The sequence below is a fragment of the Rhamphochromis longiceps genome, linkage group LG8 (genome assembly GCF_057381845.1).
Source record: "Rhamphochromis longiceps isolate RC_006_pf linkage group LG8, R_longiceps_female_GT1.1, whole genome shotgun sequence".
In the NCBI taxonomy this organism is placed as follows: Eukaryota; Metazoa; Chordata; class Actinopteri; order Cichliformes; family Cichlidae; genus Rhamphochromis; species Rhamphochromis longiceps.
Genome location: NC_140564.1, coordinates 11,571,540 through 11,590,618, shown reverse-complemented (window position 1 = coordinate 11,590,618; position 19,079 = coordinate 11,571,540). Strand labels below are relative to the sequence as shown.

General features: G+C 40.2%; 1 protein-coding gene across 1 annotated transcript in view; it reads right to left on the bottom strand.

Moving 5' to 3' along the window:
- rab26 (RAB26, member RAS oncogene family) overlaps positions 1–19,079 on the bottom strand; it is a 119,137-nt gene that overhangs the window by 38,871 nt on the left and 61,187 nt on the right. The window contains exon 5 of the mRNA XM_085415745.1: positions 2,840–2,892. Within this exon, the coding sequence (XP_085271871.1) occupies positions 2,840–2,892 (53 nt within the window). The remainder of the gene's footprint in view (positions 1–2,839; positions 2,893–19,079) is intronic.

Genomic DNA, 19,079 nt, shown 5'->3' with positions numbered 1-19,079 from the left:
ATGAGGTGTTTGTATCGATATGCTGTGATTGGTTTACAGCAAACGTGTACGCATTATGATCAAACATCACTTTGGTCTCATATTCTTAAACGACATTGTTCGAGAAGTCTTGTGGTTTGTTCAGATGCATCTTTGCAAGTCTAACCCATGATGTCATTTTCTTTTCAGAGAGAAGAGCCTTTCCCCTGGGAACCTTTTTTAAAAAGCCATACTCGTCTTTTTGTCTTTTTACTGTCATGAACTGTAACATTGAACATTTTTATGCTAACTCAGGCCTGTATAGCCTGTGAATCTTATCCTAATCTAGTGCTCAGAACATTAAATTCTGTATCGTTCATGGACAATCGACAAGATTTCTGTTGGAAGAATCTTTGACATTTTGACATTTGACAGTCCAAACCTTTGTTCTTCTTCAACAGAGCGTCTTGTGAACTTTGCATAGATACAACACCCACTTCCCCTTGAGATTCATTTCACAGATAAATGGTACGATGGGGCCTAGATGTCAGGACATCTCCTGTACCAGAGATGTCCTGACATTTTCCTTTAGAATTTACTGGTATCATTTGGAGTTAATTCGTCTATTACTGATAACACAGGAACATTACTTCCAAACCAAATTTTCTGCTGCATTTAGAGCTCCCACTTGTTACTGTAATCTAATCATCAATTGATTCTAGAGGCTGATAAACCTCAAAAGAACAGGCTGACCGCTTTCCTAACAGTACGTGTCAGGGTGACATCAGGGTGATGTAGCCCCAAAATTTAGCTCGAAAACCTGATGCAGCAAATAGAAGCTGATGGCTGAGACCAGTAACAACCAGCTGGCTAAAAGTGAATGTGACAGACGAGACAGGGGATCCCTGAAAGTTAGGGTTATCCATGGTTGGTTTGGGCATTTGTTGTTAGTATCCAAGGTTTCATATCCCCAACCGAGAGCTATTTAAATGCAGGCATAATGACGGTGAGCGGCTGTTTGGACAGAAGCTAAGCTCTGTGTCTCTTTCTCTCTAGGGACTCCTCTTCCTTCCGCTGCTAATGAAGCCATTTGCACACCTACACAGACACACACCTGTATGAGTGCGAGTGCATGCTGAGGTCACACCGGTAGCCCCGCACATCCATCCACACACACACACACACACACACACACACATCAGGTGTAAGTGGATCAGACCTGCCAGATGGCTGTGGAACCATTCCTCTGCCTGATGTGAAAGACACTCGCTTTTTTAAATGGCCATCTCCTGCTTTTAACTCTACCCCGTGTTAATCAAAGGAAAATCATGCACCTACAAGGCACGGTGGGGAGTGGCACCAAATGGGGCAAGAAATGGCTGGAAAATCACAGTGGGAACTGAGTTTGGGTGACAGACAGGCTGCCACTTCAAAGGGAGAGATAAAGGTTTTGTAATCTGCACCCCTATGCTCTTCAACTTTGTCCCCTCCCTTCATTTGGTGTTACATTGGTCATCCTCAGCTCTCCTATCATCATCACCGTCGCCTTCATCTGATCCCCGGTCTGAGCATGAGCAAGTATCGGAGATTTTATGGCGTAACTTTGAAGACGGCTTTGAAAACTAATGTAATCAAATGCAATTTTTTTACCAGACACAAATGATATCTTTGTGCTTTTCTGCTTTGTTTACATGAAAAGAAACAATTTAGAAGTAGACAGGAGCTGATGTTCAGAGATACAGCCGACTGCCAGTACGTGGGAGGAAAGTCAATGAATAATGAAACGACCTCCTAAGTCTCAGTAACATATAATAAAGCTATTTATCATGTCTCGTACCCGCCGGCTGGTCACGAAGGCAGCATGTCATTAAAAATGAGCAGATGTCCCTACCTCAGGAGGAGCTTATGTTTGCAAGGCAGAGATAATCCAGCTAAGCATCCTGTGGAATTCTGTTTTTATGTGTGAGAGCACATGCTTACACATACATCTGAGTGCTAGACCAACCCAAATGTAACACAGGGTGCCAAATATAAGGCCTGGGGGGGCAGAATTAGGACAACCAAAGAGTCCAGTCCGGCCCACTTGATGCTTTGAAAAATGTGAAAGAAGGCATCAATTTTTGGACCTTTAACTGTGTTTTACAACCTTTCTTAATGTTTTAGACATTGCCCACAGTCAATCACACCAATTTTACTACCGGTAATTGATAAATAAGCAATTAAACAGAAATCTTTGCATTGTTGCACTTACTGTAGAAATATCTAGAAATATACATAGAAATAAAAAAAGAAATGAAAAAAGAAAAAAGAAACAACCTTTATCATGTAGAAAAAACTGAGACCTACTGCTGAAACTATACGTCTTTTTCTTTTATCCAGACAGCTCTCATTAAATGTGTAATTAAAATTTGTTACACTAACAAAAGGGGAGTTTCACTGGTCTGGCCAACTTGAGCTCAAAGTGGGCTATATGTGACCCACATTGTTAATAACTTAGCTCTAACATCTCCATTTCTCCAAGCTCCTTGCAGATGTTTGGCCGTCACTCTTGGAGTAAAAGTCCCTCTGACTGCTCTGACTCCTGGTGAGGAGCTTCCCTCCACCTGAGGGTTAGGGTAATTTGACAGCAAGCCTAGCCACTGTATCATCCATATATCCATCCCTCCATTCTCTTCCACTTATCCTTGTCATTGCCTCATGGGGGGGGGGGGGGGGGGGGGGCTATCCCAGGTACAATAGGGCGAGAGACATTGCCCATATCATCCTTGCTTGTGAATGAGATGATACACAGACCACTTTGCGTAGCATAAATGAAACAACATTCTTTCAGAACCTGAATAGAAATGAGGTGCAACTGACAAGCAGGCGAGTTTGATCTTACCCTGATGTTATCGAAGGATGCTTTGTTGGTGACGTCGTACAGAAGCAGCAGAGCTGAGGAGAGAAAATAAAAACGTCACATTTGAAATTGGATCGAACTTCATGTCACAAAATTACAAGTGATCAGATTATTTAGCGTGTTTCGTGGCAACAAACAGTTCACGACATCCAGAAAGTATTTTCTTACACCTCTTTCCCACCACTGTGGCGCCAATTCATTGACACTTTCATGATCTACCTCACACTTTGAGAACTCAGCATGATGCAGGCCTTGTTTTTCATGGACATAAATGCAGTTTCTAGATTAAGTGCTGCCACAGTGCGGGTGAAAAAGAGGTGATCGGGACAGTTTACTGGCAGTGGTGCCAATTTTTGTCTGCTGATTCAGAATCAGACTGATTCACCACAATAATCAATACAGACACTGTAATCACCATTAGTGCTGCTTGGAGTGATCACTGAGCATTTTCATATTAACTGTGGCTCACAGTGATGAGGTATTTCATGATCAACAAGAGCACTCAGTGTTAGGGTGCCTGGGTCGTCAGCCCCGTGTTGTGTTTTTGGTTCTTTGATTTTGTTTATTTCATTATATTCTAGCTTTGTCTTATGGGTTATAGGATTATTCTTAGTTTAGGTTCTCTGTGTGGGTTTTGTTTGAGTTTTAGTGTTCTGGTTTTCTGTCTGTGATCCATAGTTGCTGTCTCCCCTGTCTGCTGTATCCCTGTGTCAAGTCTGCGTCTCTGTGTTATGTTTCCTGTTTTACTTTGAAAGTCTGTGTCTCATGTTATTGTATCAGTTTTTGCTTCCTTTGTCTCTTTAGCACTGATTTGTCCCAGCTGTGTTTCCCTCCTGTTTCCCATTCCCCGATTGCTCCCTCTGTGTATTTAAGTTTCTCTGTGTCACTGTCGCGATCTACCCTCATTCATGCTGTGTGTTCTGTCTGCCTGACTGCCCAAGTTTATTCTTTGTATTTCGGAAGGTTGTTATTTTGAGTTTAGCATTAAAGCTGTTTTTGGAGTTCACGTTTTATCTGTACTTTGGATCTTCCATTTTACCATTTCTGCCTGCACACAGCCTAAACATGACACTCAGAACTCCCTCTGAAGGGCAAGGGTTACACTACAATTCAGAGGTTTTTATGAAGTTTTTATAAAACATGCTGACTTATACTTTTTTTATAGATCATTTATGCTGATGTCAGAAAATTGTGTATTTTATCATCGTTGCCTATGTGATTGGAGCAGAATCGGCTTCTATGAGACATTAAATCTTGAAAACTTATATAGTCATGCATCTATTTGATGGCAATGATGACGAGGTTTCACCGACACGCAGCTGTTTGTTTTTTTTAATATATCCTCTTCTAAATGTCAAGGCAGACTACAGATTACAGATGGCTGTACAGAAAATGAGCATTGCTTTAGCCATGCATGCTTTCCAGAACTTTGCAAAGTCTAATTAGATTTTACTCACAAAAGGTCAACGTAGATGCATGTGGGAAATTTTGCACCATAATTACATAGGAGAATACACCATAAATATTATACATCTCATATCCCCCAACAAATTGAACCTAACTGTATTACAAGACACGTGAACTTGTGGTGTTCAGTGAAGTATTTTTCCATCTAACTAAAAAGTGATTTTTCTGGTATTTTAATGCTCCATAAAACTCTCTGGATTTCGCTGGATGAAAAACGTAAAATAAAATGCCCCCCACTGTTACGTGATCAAAGTGCTGATCTCTTTCATTTACCACGGTATTAGCATTATATCTGACAACATAATTGCGCGCGTGAATTCTAATTACCTCCAACTGCATTGTTCGGCTGTGGAGCATAATATCACCTCAGGTGTTACTGGAGGGTGTGCATTATAAAGCTCGAGACAGAAAGAAAAACTCATTACACCTGCGAGGGCAATTCTAACTCATTTTCACAGCTTGAACAACCTTCTCTTTTAAGAATTAGTGTAAGCTATTTACCTCCCCAGCACCTCCTCTCCTCCTACTGCATGTAATCCCTCCAGCCATCTTCTCCACTACTTACATCTCACTCCATCCTCATTCTGCCACTTTATTCCATGCACACCTTAAAGTATGTCTCCTGTTTACTCTCCTTACTCATCCCCCGATCCCGGCACGCCAGAGTCAAGGCTGCATTTTTGCCTATTTTGGATTAAATCCTTTGTTTGTTCATTTCAGCCAGACAAGTGCGTGAAGGGTGTTTAATGAGTTGTAATCACCGTCAGCTCCAGCCAAACTGAAAAAGCACAGTGAGGGGGAGAGGGAAGCATGAAGAAAAAAGATAGGAAGGACAGAGCGAGAGAGCGAGAGATGATCTGCCACCACAAGTTAATTTCCTCTCCCGTTGCTCCTGTTGTTTATAAGATACTAGAAGAAGACGAGAGTAAACCACAAGGAGTTGCTTTCCTTCACCCTCCCTAATCCAATTACATCTTGCCAAAAGCAAGACAGATGAAGTTGGAGAACTTTCTCACAGAAGCTGAGAAGCAGAGTTTAGTTATCACAGGTTGCAAAATAATAGGCAGAAGAATGAACTCTGCAAAAAAAAAAAAGAGAGAAATACTGCTGGTTTTAGGTGTTGGTGTATGATTATGGCATATTAATGTGTGCAAAACGTTTGAAAGTGTGCCTCAGTCTCTATGTGGGTACTCAGATTTATCTGCAATCACAGAGTGAATCACAGATTCAAATGCTCAAGTGTACTGAGGTTTGCACAGGGTCAAAAACGCAAGTACAATTTGCACATGTGTGACAGAATATGCAAATATAATCAGTCAGAAAAATGATTGTGAATAGCCTCAGTGCCCTCAGGCAGCCCTTCCGTCGGCTGTCTTTGGGTCTGACAATGCATAAGCAGTGGATTACACCAGCGGTCCCCAACCTTTTTTTTTTTTCACGGACCGGCCTTTAAGGTGTCGCGGATAAATACAACAAAATAAAACTAGTACCGCTACTGAAAAATAGAAGAGTTATTCATAACACAGGTGGAAAGACCCAGGAAAACCGAGTAAATGATAAAAACGATAACAAAATAACGCTGAAAACCGATAAAAACCCTGAAAACCACACATTTCACACCTGAGCCTCATCTCTCGCGGCCCGGTACCAAACGACTCACGGACCGGTACCGGTCCGAGGCCCGGGAGTTGGGGACCGCTGGATTACACTATTCACTATAGCTGCAAGTCAGGATTGCTAACGTACAACTACTGGTACAAGTAAGAAGATGTTGTGGGGTGGTATAGATTAGGGTAAAGCGTTGCCTGTTTCTCTTTGAGAAAATAATCAGTTTTAAAGTTAGTGTGTAAAATATTGGCCACTACATGACAATAGATTACAGTCAACTGAGTTCTGCTTTCTTACCCCTCCCAGTTCAAGAGCATATGTTGGCTGCTGTAAGACAAAATATTTAAGTCAGTCAAGGAAGATCAAAACCATCAAATGTACCCATAATTGCTGTTGTGTTTCTGCTACTGTCTGGACAGCAGTTTTTCCCTATGTGTCGAAGTCCACTGTTGACTGTTTACCTCAGTTGTCAATGCTGTGTGAGAAGTGTCCACATCTCTTTGCTCTGAAAGAAGACGTAAAATTGCTCTCCCCCTGTTTAAATGTGTAGCATACATTTATTTTCTATCTCCATTTCAACTACTTTTTCTTGTAATGGTGTAAATGTGCATGTTTTTCATGGTTTAGAAAAGTACATTAGCGACTGTCATTTATAACCTCTCACCGGTCTATGTGTGTGTCCAGTAGTTAAAGTACATGAAACGTCTTTTGAGCTCTCTGATGTGTGGCACTAAAATGTGAGAAAAAAAGCCCTCATGTTCAGACTTTGTACTGAAAGCAGAAAAAGGCATTTTGTCACAAATGAGGGAGTTTGAGACTTCCCCTTAATTGCTGTGACATTTGTTTGGGCAGAAAGCTGAAGGTAAAAGTGTGTTTTATATGCAGGCAACACACCGTGGCATCACTCATTCCACAGCTCAGTGAAAACAAGGATCCTCACTCATATCATATCAGTTTCAGACAGCCAATCCACCAAGACACCTTTCATCTTTGGATATGACCCCAGCACAAACTACTATCAGTATTACACACAACATGAATGACTTTGTGAGCCACTACCACCTTGACAATCCAAGTGCGTGCATGAAAGTTTGAGCATGAAGAGATGGATAGTGAAGTGATCCATAAAGAGTACTGCCATCCATCATCTCTCAGATGATCATCTGTGCCTGCTCTCCTTCCTTTGAATATACAGATCGTATGCATATAAATGCAAATAGGAGCAGGTCAGAAATGTGCTGTTGAGCATCGTGACTGCTGAATGTTAAATTTGCAAAATACACCTTAATATCTTACTTTACCTGAAACTGTAACATTTTATAATCATGATTATTTAATTAAACTTTGGTCTTTTTAAACAGTTAAACAATGAGATTATAATAAAGGATAATTAACATGTGCATGTGACATTTTTTTTTAGCTAAGCTATAATACATATCATATTATTATGATATTGTCTTTTTTCGTGTGTTTTTCCCACTAACATCTTCGGTATGATCAGACGTAACCAAACTTGCCCATTCTTGGCCCTTGAAAGCGTATGATATCATCATGCTGTCAAGCAACTACATACGAATGTGCTAAAATGACCCTTTTATGCACCTATAGTAACCACCACAGTAATTTAGCCAATTTTAAACATACCGTATTTTCCGCATTATAAGGCGCACTTAAAATCCTTTAATTTTCTCAAATATTGACAGTGCGCTTTATAATCCGGTGCACCTTATGTATGAATTCTGGTTGTGCTTACTGACTTCGAACCGATTTTATGTAGTACACGGCGCTCAAAAATCTGTCAAAAAATGCTTTAGTACGACTTTGGTAAGCTACAAAGCCGCACCGTTTGATGGATTGTCGGAGCATTACGGCTACCATAGTCAGGAGCCTCGCGGAGTAATCTGGGTCCAAAACTCCGTCTGCTTCAGGTCCCAAAGTCAAACGAACAGTGCGGGATCACTGACAGTTAAAAACTGTCTAAACTCTTTCATCTTTAATAAAATGATCAGCGCTGATGCTTTACCAGTTATAACAATTAGGTTTAACATCCAGGCATCCATGAAAACAGAATTTATTAAATTTAACGGAAGTTAGCAGGAAGTTAGCTCGCTAGTTTCCACTTAAACATGACATAGCATGTTCTGACTGAGAGATTTGTGGAAAAATTCAAATGTACAGCTCTGCTATCACTTCCGACATAAATGAAGACAGAAAACTAAACAGCAGTGACGTTTGTAGGGTTACTGACGTTGGGCTAGCTGGTATATAATGATGTGCTACGTGATCGCTAACATAAACATAGTGAAACTGGAGGATGAACGATAACTTTTTCCACTCAATAAAAGTTAACGTGAGGGTTCCTGATGGTTAGGGACAAATGCAATCGCATGGCAGGATGCGGCAAACGGACCAAACTTCAGTCAGGAGAACAACTGAGATAATCCATCCACAATACGAGGTTAGTCATTAATATACTGCAACAACACGGGAATAGAGCAGCTGGGAGAGAATACAGCATTAATGAATCAATGGTACAGAAGTGGAGGAAGCAAGAAGAATGAGTTGATTAAAGTTTGACTTATCTGACTGTTCTGTTTCGCTTAATGCACCTTATAATCCGGTGCGCCTTATGGTCTAAAATATACGGTAGTCATTTTTGAGCACTTCATACTGTGATGTTTGCAGCATGTTTGTGAGGTATTGAGCAAAACATAACGCAAGTAAATATTCAACCATAATGAAAGTTAAATTATGAATAACTAACGAGCTATTCCCTTATTCACGAGGGTTCACACGAGCAGGTTATTCCATGTTTTGATTCGTTAGATTTGTGCACCAGATGCCCTTCCTGAAGAAACCCCAAAGACTGAAATGGACATATTTAACTGATTATTTCAGTTCCTGTCCATACTTCTGAGAACAGGATAACACAGCACCACAACAAATGACATTAAATTGGCTTCACTATGTGCTTTACTGCCTTTTTACTGTTATGGTTTATATTTGCAATGAAAAAAACACATAGTACACCAAATTATCTGCTGTGCCTATACGCTCAGTTATCCAGTAAAAGGCCCATTAATGTGAAATTATTCTGAAAGGTCAAAAACACTAGACTGATGTGGAAGGAGGTGGTAAAGAGCTCTACACCTGTATATTAAATTAAAGGTAACTGATTAATCATCAGACTGTCTGTTTTCAAAAACACTAGGAATTCATACACAGCTTCTTTTTTTTATAGTAGACTTCTAAAACGCATAACAGACAGCTGGTGTTTAGAGTACAGTTGAATCAATAATATCTACAAACAGCATTAAAATGCTGATCCATATGTTTATGTACCCAGTGAAAAAGCGCTCACTTTCCATGCTGTATTAAAATACTTATATTGTTTATTGTTGGTTTTAATTCATTTATTTAAACAGTTAAGTTTAACATGTCTGATCAGGAAAAAAAAACCCTGTGAATGATTTACTTCAAGCGGCCCACGCTCAGTGTTCTGTGGTGAGGATGTTCTCAGCAGGTATCACGAATGGCGGCAACCAGTCAGCTGACAGTTAATGAAAACATCAGAGCACTTGTGCAGATCAGCGCTATCTTGACACATCGACCAGACATGTGAAGAGTAACCCCCTACATTCTTCCCTAAAATATTGTGCATTTGGTGACACAGAAACCGTATTATTTCAAAACTCTACTCATAGCTCAGGGCACTTTTCTCTGTCATTACCACAGTTAGAAATGTATTCTGGGATACCTGATTGCCCGGACACTGTTGACACTGTGTCAGTCTACTATCTGGGATTGATCTGTCTTGGCTTGCTGTTTGCAGTAAAAAACTGTCTGGGCAGTGACAGTTTTACAGTTACTTTTGCTGTTGTTAAATACTGTTAAGCTATTGCTTAGCTTTTTGCAGGGAAAAAACTGCCTTGGCTTTTAAGTTGTGCTGTGTCACTGAATAGTATGCTGTGTCAGTTCAATTGTGTTTATATAGTGCCAAATCACAACAACAGTTTTCTCAAGGTGGTGTATAGTTTATGGTCAAGACTCTATAATAATAGAGACGAAACCCCAACAATAAAAACATTCCCTGTGACCAAGCCCTTAGCAACAGAGGGAATGATAAACTCCCCTTTAACAGGAAGAAACCTTTCTAGAACCAGGCTCAGAGAGGGGTGGCCATCTGCATCAATACTATTGAACTATGACGTTGTTTTGTCCAAAATATCGTTATCGCAAAATCGCAAGATTTTTTGAGGCTATATCGCCCACTTCTACTAATAAATATCCCTACATTTAATGTATATGAGTACCTGAACAATACTCAAAAAAATCAAAAAGTGTGGAATGTAGTTCTGGTCGCCATCTTAGAAGACTACATACTGAAGCATGTTTATTTTTATATTTAGTGTACAAATCTGTGGATCTGGTAAACATACAGTATATACAGGCATGAGAATTACAACTCAAATCAGGCCTTAAAAGTTTCAAAGGTGACTTTACAAATTGCACTAATTTATGTGCCATAACATTTTCATGAGCTTACAAAGTAGAGTCACAATCCATCAGAACCTCTACACCATGCAAAGGACCCCTGCTAATAAAAAGCCTTTGTCTATATGACATTTCTCACCGATGAGAAATATTTTCATTTCATCCCTTCAGGCAAGTTTTTGTCCTGCCATTGATGTTACTGTATGTCAAAATGAAAGGGAGAATGTGACATTGCTACACAGTCCCCTCCTTCCATGACTTTCACTATTCCTCCGACAGCTATAGCACCACTTACCATCTCTACCTCTTTGCCTGCCTAAGCACAGAATAGTCCTCATTCTATGGCATCCATTATAAAAAGAAGTGGCTCTATCACCATGAAGAGCGATTAATGATTCCTCTCTAGGAAGCACCCACAAATAGCTGACACCTGTCTTTTCAGGAGACTGTAAAAATATAAGCAGGTAGAGTAAGAAGTAATGACACTAGCTCAATAATGAATTCAGTGGAGAGTACAAGCAGATTTTGAGCTTCATCATAACTCTCTACAAACCCCCCCAAAAAAGCCAAAAAAATAAATTTTATGGTGACCTTGCATATAAATTATAATATTTAAAATACACAAGTAGATATAAGATATGTGCTTATGAGAAAGAAATATATAGATTTTGATGATGAATTGCACAGCTTGCTGCTTTCCCAGAACAGAGCAATGTCATTAATGTTTTGCTTCCAATCACCCTTTCCTGCTTTTTCATGCAAACCCTTTTCATCCCCTTTCTTTGTTCCTGCCCATCTTTCTCACTCCATCTTTTCTTTTCTACCTTTCTCCTCATTGCCACAGATGTTGTCTTGATCAGCGTTCTCCCTGCTGCTGTCCCTCCTTCCGATCTTAGTTGGGTTATGTGTCGCCCCCACAAGCTGCTGCAGCAGACTGAGGTCTATGGTTGCTCATTAGTGACAAGAATAGTGGCCCAGTAAGATGGAATAGAAGGAATAAAAAATGATGCGGGCAAGACCGGATGAGGCCGAGCAGAGCAGCAACATTATTGGGTAATGAGACTGATTTAATCTGAAATAGATGTAGCCTCTATAGGTTCTACAACTGTTCTTTGTCACTAATATTATCTTGCAGATGCTTGTAGCAAAGTTGATGACATTCTGATGAAGAGGCAGGTGAAACAAACAGCCAAACATTATCTATTGTTATTCTTCTTATTAATGCTTTCCGCATAGCAGTAAAATAGCACCTTTTGAGAAACTAGCTAATCAGTTTGGCTATGGAGTGTGGCTTTTTGGAAACAGGTACCTGTTAGTGTGAAGAAGAAAGTTTTCACAGGTCTGCATAAAAAACCACAGGGAGTGCAGAATTATTAGGCAAATGAGTATTTTGTCCACATCATCCTCTTCATGCATGTTGTCTTACTCCAAGCTGTATAGGCTCGAAAGCCTACTACCAATTAAGCATATTAGGTGATGTGCATCTCTGTAATGAGAAGGGGTGTGGTCTAATGACATCAACACCCTATATCAGGTGTGCATAATTATTAGGCAACGTCCTTTCCTTTGGCAAAATGGGTCAAAAGAAGGACTTGACAGGCTCAGAAAAGTCAAAAATAGTGAGATATCTTGCAGAGGGATGCAGCAGTCTCAAAATTGCAAAGCTTCTGAAGCGTGATCATCGAACAATCAAGCGTTTCATTCAAAATAGTCAACAGACCCTGTTGACTATTTTGAATGAAACGCTTGATTGCGACCCGCAAGAAGCGTGTGGAAAAACCAAGGTGCAAAATAACTGCCCATGAACTGAGAAAAGTCAAGCGTGCAGCTGCCAAGATGCCACTTGCCACCAGTTTGGCCATATTTCAGAGCTGCAACATCACTGGAGTGCCCAAAAGCACAAGGTGTGCAATACTCAGAGACATGGCCAAGGTAAGAAAGGCTGAAAGACGACCACCACTGAACAAGACACACAAGCTGAAACGTCAAGACTGGGCCAAGAAATATCTCAAGACTGGTTTTTCTAAGGTTTTATGGACTGATGAAATGAGAGTGAGTCTTGATGGGCCAGATGGATGGGCCCGTGGCTGGATTGGTAAAGGGCAGAGAGCTCCAGTCCGACTCAGACGCCAGCAAGGTGGAGGTGGAGTACTGGTTTGGGCTGGTATCATCAAAGATGAGCTTGTGGGGCCTTTTCGGGTTGAGGATGGAGTCAAGCTCAACTCCCAGTCCTACTGCCAGTTTCTGGAAGACACCTTCTTCAAGCAGTGGTACAGGAAGAAGTCTGCATCCTTCAAGAAAAACATGATTTTCATGCAGGACAATGCTCCATCACACGCGTCCAAGTACTCCACAGCGTGGCTGGCAAGAAAGGGTATAAAAGAAGAAAAACTAATGACATGGCCACCTTGTTCACCTGATCTGAACCCCATTGAGAACCTGTGGTCCATCATCAAATGTGAGATTTACAAGGAGGGAAAACAGTACACCTCTCTGAACAGTGTCTGGGAGGCTGTGGTTGCTGCTGCACGCAATGTTGATGGTGAACAGATCAAAACACTGACAGAATCCATGGATGGCAGGCTTTTGAGTGTCCTTGCAAAGAAAGGTGGCTATATTGGTCGCTGATTTGTTTTTGTTTTGTTTTTGAATGTCAGAAATGTATATTTGTGAATGTGGAGATGTTATATTGGTTTCACTGGTAAAAATCAATAATTGAAATGGGTATATATTTGTTTTTTGTTAAGTTGCCTAATAATTATGCACAGTAATAGTCACCTGCACACACAGATATCCCCCTAAAATAGATAAAACTAAAAACAAACTAAAAACTACTTCCAAAAACATTCAGCTTTGATATTAATGAGTTTTTTGGGTTCATTGAGAACATGGTTGTTGTTCAATAATAAAATTATTCCTCAAAAATACAAGTTGCCTAATAATTCTGCACTCCCTGTAGGTACTCCATGATTCTAATGTTAGAACCACATTTAGCAGCAGTAACTAATGTTTTTTATTCATCACCAGGAAAGAATACTGGCCAACTCTTCTTTACATAATTAGTTTGTACACATTCGTTTGTGCACAGCTCTTAGGATACCACCCCAATTGTCAGAAACTCATATCACATCGACGCCTGGACTTTGACTAGACCATTGCAGCTCCAGATAGGAACTGGTACAAATTTAGCAATTCCGATTCCACCATCGATTAGATTCCTAATCGATTCTCATTGGCTCTGCTTGGGGAGTCACCACCATCGCTAAACAGCATACCAATGGCATTGCATTCATGCAAAAAAAGTAATGTATTGCACATACTACACAGAAGACTTTTCTTAACAGTAATGCATTATGTCACTTAATTACTCCTAGGAGAAAGTAATCAATTCTACTTGTTGCATTACTTTCACATATCTCCATAAAATAATCTGAAACACATTGTCTCATAATTACCATTTAAAAATATAAATCTGAGGCTACAATCCCACACACCAACACAAATCCCTAACTCGGACGTCGGCAACCTTTAACATCAAGAGTCATTTTACTTCCTTCAAGCAAAAAGAGAAAAAGACAGACGGGCTGATGTAATTGTGAGAGAACAGACTAATAATTATTGTATTCACAGAATTAAATAGGGCTACGGTTAACCCTAATTCTAACCAGTAACTCAGGAGCCACATGCAGCTATTTAGCAGCTGAAGAGCCAAATGCTCTGCGCTATGCTAATGAGGATACACATATGATTTTTCTCTTAGTATTTAGGTATGAACATAAAGCACAGCACAGATATAAAAAACCAGCACAAAGAGACTTTAAAGCTATCCCCACAGTGATTCTACTTTAGAAACATGGACAGGCAGAAATGCAGATTGCGGCCTAACTGCTCAGTCATTTGTTATTGGTTGAAGTTCAGGATCTGCCTACTGGGTTGTAGTCAGCATTCACTTAGCTAACATCACTCTGGCTTCTTGGCTAGCGCTAGCATGCTATCTGTGCAGGTGCTTGCAAAGAGCCAAAGTTGTGTTAGCAGTATAATGCAGTTGTTTCTGTCCTGGATGGAGTTTGTACTCTACCATCACACTATAAAAATGTCCATAGCCAAGCTGCAGACTGCACCACTATTTACCTCCTCCGGCACATGAACAGAAATCAGCTGATTATACTGCTAGTGGAAGTGGTACTGATAAGCAGAATCATTAAGCTAGCAGACTAACAGTTCAAGGAATTGAACTACTGGGATTCAGGTCTCTAATTGCAGCACCTTCATTCTTTTCTTCTCAGTCATTCTGCTGTAGATTTGCTCCTGTGATCTAGTGACCCATCTACGCTTAGGATTGGGTTGTGTTATAGCCACGTGCTAAAAAAAAAAAAAAAAAAAAGGCTGATTTTCAAAAAAACCAAAAGATATTACACTTCAAATGTCATGGTTCGTTGTGTGGCAGGCAGGAGAAGGACCCAAGATGCAGACTCACAGACACGGGGATAAACTTAAACACAGCTTTAATGCTGGCACGGCAGAACGTAGGAAATACAAAACTAAACTGGGAAAACTAAATACAAAGCTCGCCAAGAAACACAGGGAGGAACACACACAACATGAGGGAGAACGCGACGCCGAACAGAGGGAGACTCAGACAGAAATACACAGAGGGTAAACGAGGAAAGTGGGCACACACGGGGAACACAGGTGACACTGATAATCATAATGAGACAGGGCAGGGTGAACTGAACATGACATGTACAGGCACAGAGGTTCAGACAGGAGGAGAGAGAGCACGGGGAAACACAGACGTAACAGGCTGGGGAAACATGAAACAACCACAAAGGGAGACGAGGGCTCATAAATACATAGAGGGCACACAGGGGGGAGAGAGCCATGAAGGGAAAACACTTAGGGAACAACACAACAGGGCAACTCAGAAAACATGGCCTAAATAAGGAACAAAATACAAAAATACATGAAAACTAAGAATACTGGGCCCACATGGCCCAGGACCATGACATCAAAGGCAAATACATTTTGAGGTTACATTTTTTCTGTTCAAATATTTTCATTTCGTGGGTCATAAATAGAGAAAATTTACTTTAAAAGGGGTGAATATTAAACCCCGAACACAAAATGTCTTGCCAATGACCTAGTGGATATTAGGAGCTTAATTTTCTCCATGAGTACCAGTCATGATGTTGACAAGCAAGCCAGACATTGGTTTTTCCACCTCCTGCAGTATGTGCATATCACGCCTCTCCTTTTTGCATCCCACTTGGGAGTTAAGTCTCAAAACCCTCTAAAGTAGACCAATTAACTGAGACACTTATGCATTAAACAGCGATTTGCCTGTCACTTTTATGACTCCATTCAATTAATTATCACAGCATCCCTTTAAAGAATAATTAGTTCATCTCAAATAAGACCTCTGCTAGAAATACCAACAGCCTTTTGGGGCATCAGAATTCGAGAATAATCTGTTGAATAGCTGAAAATATATAGAAAAGGGAGAGGGGGGAGTTCCCAAACATTTGTATTTACAGTCATATCGGGGGAAAAAACAAAACAAAACTGGCACACGTGATATGCACATTGGGTTGATAAATGTAATAAAAGCAATTTACTTATTGATTGAGCTCAGTCAACAGAGACTTTAATAATACAATTTGAGTAACTGTAATGATGAGGGGTGACAGTGGCCCATAAGGTTTTGTGCCACTTAGAATGTTCTAGCATTGATTTTCTCTTTTTCAATATAAGTGAAATGCCTATGAGCTTTTTGAATGATTTTGTTCAGTGGATTGTGCTGGGTGATGTTCCACACAGCAATACTGAGTGATAGCAGGTCCTTGCTGGTCACTGGTATCAGTTGTTTTATGTTTGTTGACTTCCTGTCCAACTTAAATACTTGAGTTATTAAGCATACTCAAACTTCTACAAAGTGCAACTGACTTTGAATGCCTTACTTTTTCAGTTTTAAAAAAAACTGGTTGTACCTCCACTTCTTCGTATTATAAGTAGTAACATCAACAGACCCCAACGTTAACACCATCTACATTTACTTCCATAGTGTTGTCTTTTTTCTGTCATATTACGATGCATGTTGATTTTGTTTTATACCTCTGTTAACACAAAAATCAATTCACATTGTCTCCAAAAACACACAAGACTGAAGTTTATGCAACTTAGAGGACAATAGTAATGTTAATGGTAATGATTTAATCATTTTCAAGACTTGTGACATTGGATTTAAGACCTTGGATGACACTGAAAGACTGAAAAGATTATTGCATTTTAGACAGAAACCTATGTGAATAGCAGCAATAATGATGGAGTGGAGCATTTCACTGAGATGTGCCATAACCCCGCTTCCTTACACCATGGGTAACAAAAGCAATGAAGGCCATTATAAGGAAATGAAGCAGCCAAAGCACCTCATTCAAAACAATACTGCCTGAACAACCCTTTCAATCATAAAGCACCCATTGGAGGCATCATCTCTAATGCAGCCATTACCTGTTCCTCTAAATCTATTAACTCAATTATTCTGTTTCACTGAGTTCATCGTGTTACTTCTATATGTGAGATATAAAAATCGGAAAGACTTTGGAAGAGTTTCATTTCGGGCTGAAAGGTCTCCCATTTGCTGACGTGGTATTTTGTTACAAAGTGACTGAGTACACCCAGTTAAAGGTAGTGATGGTGTTGTGTTTTAGTTGTGTTCGCTAAAGATGCCAGTTGCATTCAGTAACAGCATGCTAAGTGGCTAAAATGAAACCAGTCACTTCAAAATCGTGAGCTCCACTCTTCTTTTATTCTACTGTTTTAATTGTTTTGCGCCTGTGTTCAGATGCAATGAGGCGTTTTGTCATGCAGGAAATCTTCTGAGGAAAGTGCTACAGTGTTTCATTATAGTCTTTTACTCACACTGCTTTCTGCTTTGACGTTAATTGATTTTTGTCAGCTGCCTTTTGTGATGAAAGCTGGTTGTTTGCAATGTTAAATGGTTTTGACCGCTTTGCTCCTCTAGACATCTTGGTTTCCATTCTTGATTTGAGAAATTAATTTGTCTTTCCAAGCATCTTTCAATATATCACCCTGTCATGCTTGCATCAGCCCCCCCACACCACCCTGGTAGTATTTTATGTCTCAATACCTCCCTTTCCTTGCCTTCCTCCTCTTGTTTCTTGTCTCAACCACCAAGTCTGCTTTTCTTCTTTTTTTTTCTTTTTTAGTACCCTGTGGTTTCGCTCCATGCTGCGGAAATGACAAACTGTCAGTTCCACTGGGGGAGAAGGGGGTGAAAAAAAAGAGTCTGCGGCTGGTTTCTGGACCCAGCTGGACCTTCACGTCACCCTCTACACCAGATGGGCCTGGCAGATTGCACTGGGCTCACTCCAACCACCAGCTCATTTGTACTGATTGTCTGAATTTCTTTGCTCTCTGTTCATGGACACAATAAAAAGTGAGAGTGGGGCCAGAATTAAATAAGACAAACATCAATAGTTGTCTAGAGGGCATAGTAGTACTCTGAGACATGCTTCATTCCCCTCCAACAACTACTGAGCTGTCTTGGGCAAGTCATTGGTCACATTTAAAAACTAAAAAACTTTAAACTGTCTCCCAAAAAAATGTACAAAACTTTTCGCTGCTTCTTCTAAAGGTCCTCACAAACACTGAGTCCAAATAGCATTTAGGTAAAGTCATTAGCAAAGGGGCAACTTCTCCCAACTGTGAGTTATTGCTTAAATTAAACCAAAAATGAGTTAACGCAAATTAATCCGCATTGAAATTAAAACTTTTAATGCAGTTAACGCAGTTAGCGCATGCAGTTAAAATCAAGTAATCAGGATCAAGTAATTGCGATTAATCGCGATTAATTACAGACAACTGTGAATTTAATTAGTTTTGTTTTGTTTTTCATTTATTGACAGCACTATTAAATACAAATATAAAGTGCAACTGCCTGCTTTGTATGACTGGTTTCCATCTTTGCAGTCAAGTTTTCGTTGTTATCTTATTATACCAAGTGTGCCTTGTAAAGTATCACAAGGTTGGTTATGTGTCAGTCACCAACAAATACAAGCAGGAGGGGAGATGAGTTATGACTCATTGTGTGTTGTGTAGCGACACAACCAGCAGTGTGAAGTCTGTTGTCTGATCTGGCAAGCCGTGACATTTTCATGTAGACACTTTTCAGCATACTACCTTATGTGCACAATACAGCAGATGGCGGTGGAGCAGATCAGTGACAGAGAGCACGGGCTATAGTGAAGAGCTCCAAAGACATCGAATCAGTAACCAGTAATGAGCTTGACAGAGAGCATATGCACTCAGCTAATCATCCATGTAGAGATAAAAGAAAATAATAAAGAAGTATAAGCAGTGAAACTTTATCTTCCTTGACAGGACTGTGAGACTTTAACTGTAATTAAAATTGCAGATTTTAAACTACTGACTTAAATCTGTTTACTATTTCCACACTTTGGACTTCCTCACTTTTACCTGGCGGTGCTCAGAAATGGAAACGAGACCCCTGACTGTGGGATCTCTACATTTCAAAGTCTGAGTCACGAAAAACTGTCCATTAGTTCACAGTAGTAGACAGCTTTCGTGACGGCTGCATTTGGGCTGGATTCCCTCCCCTGGTCCTGTCTGTCAG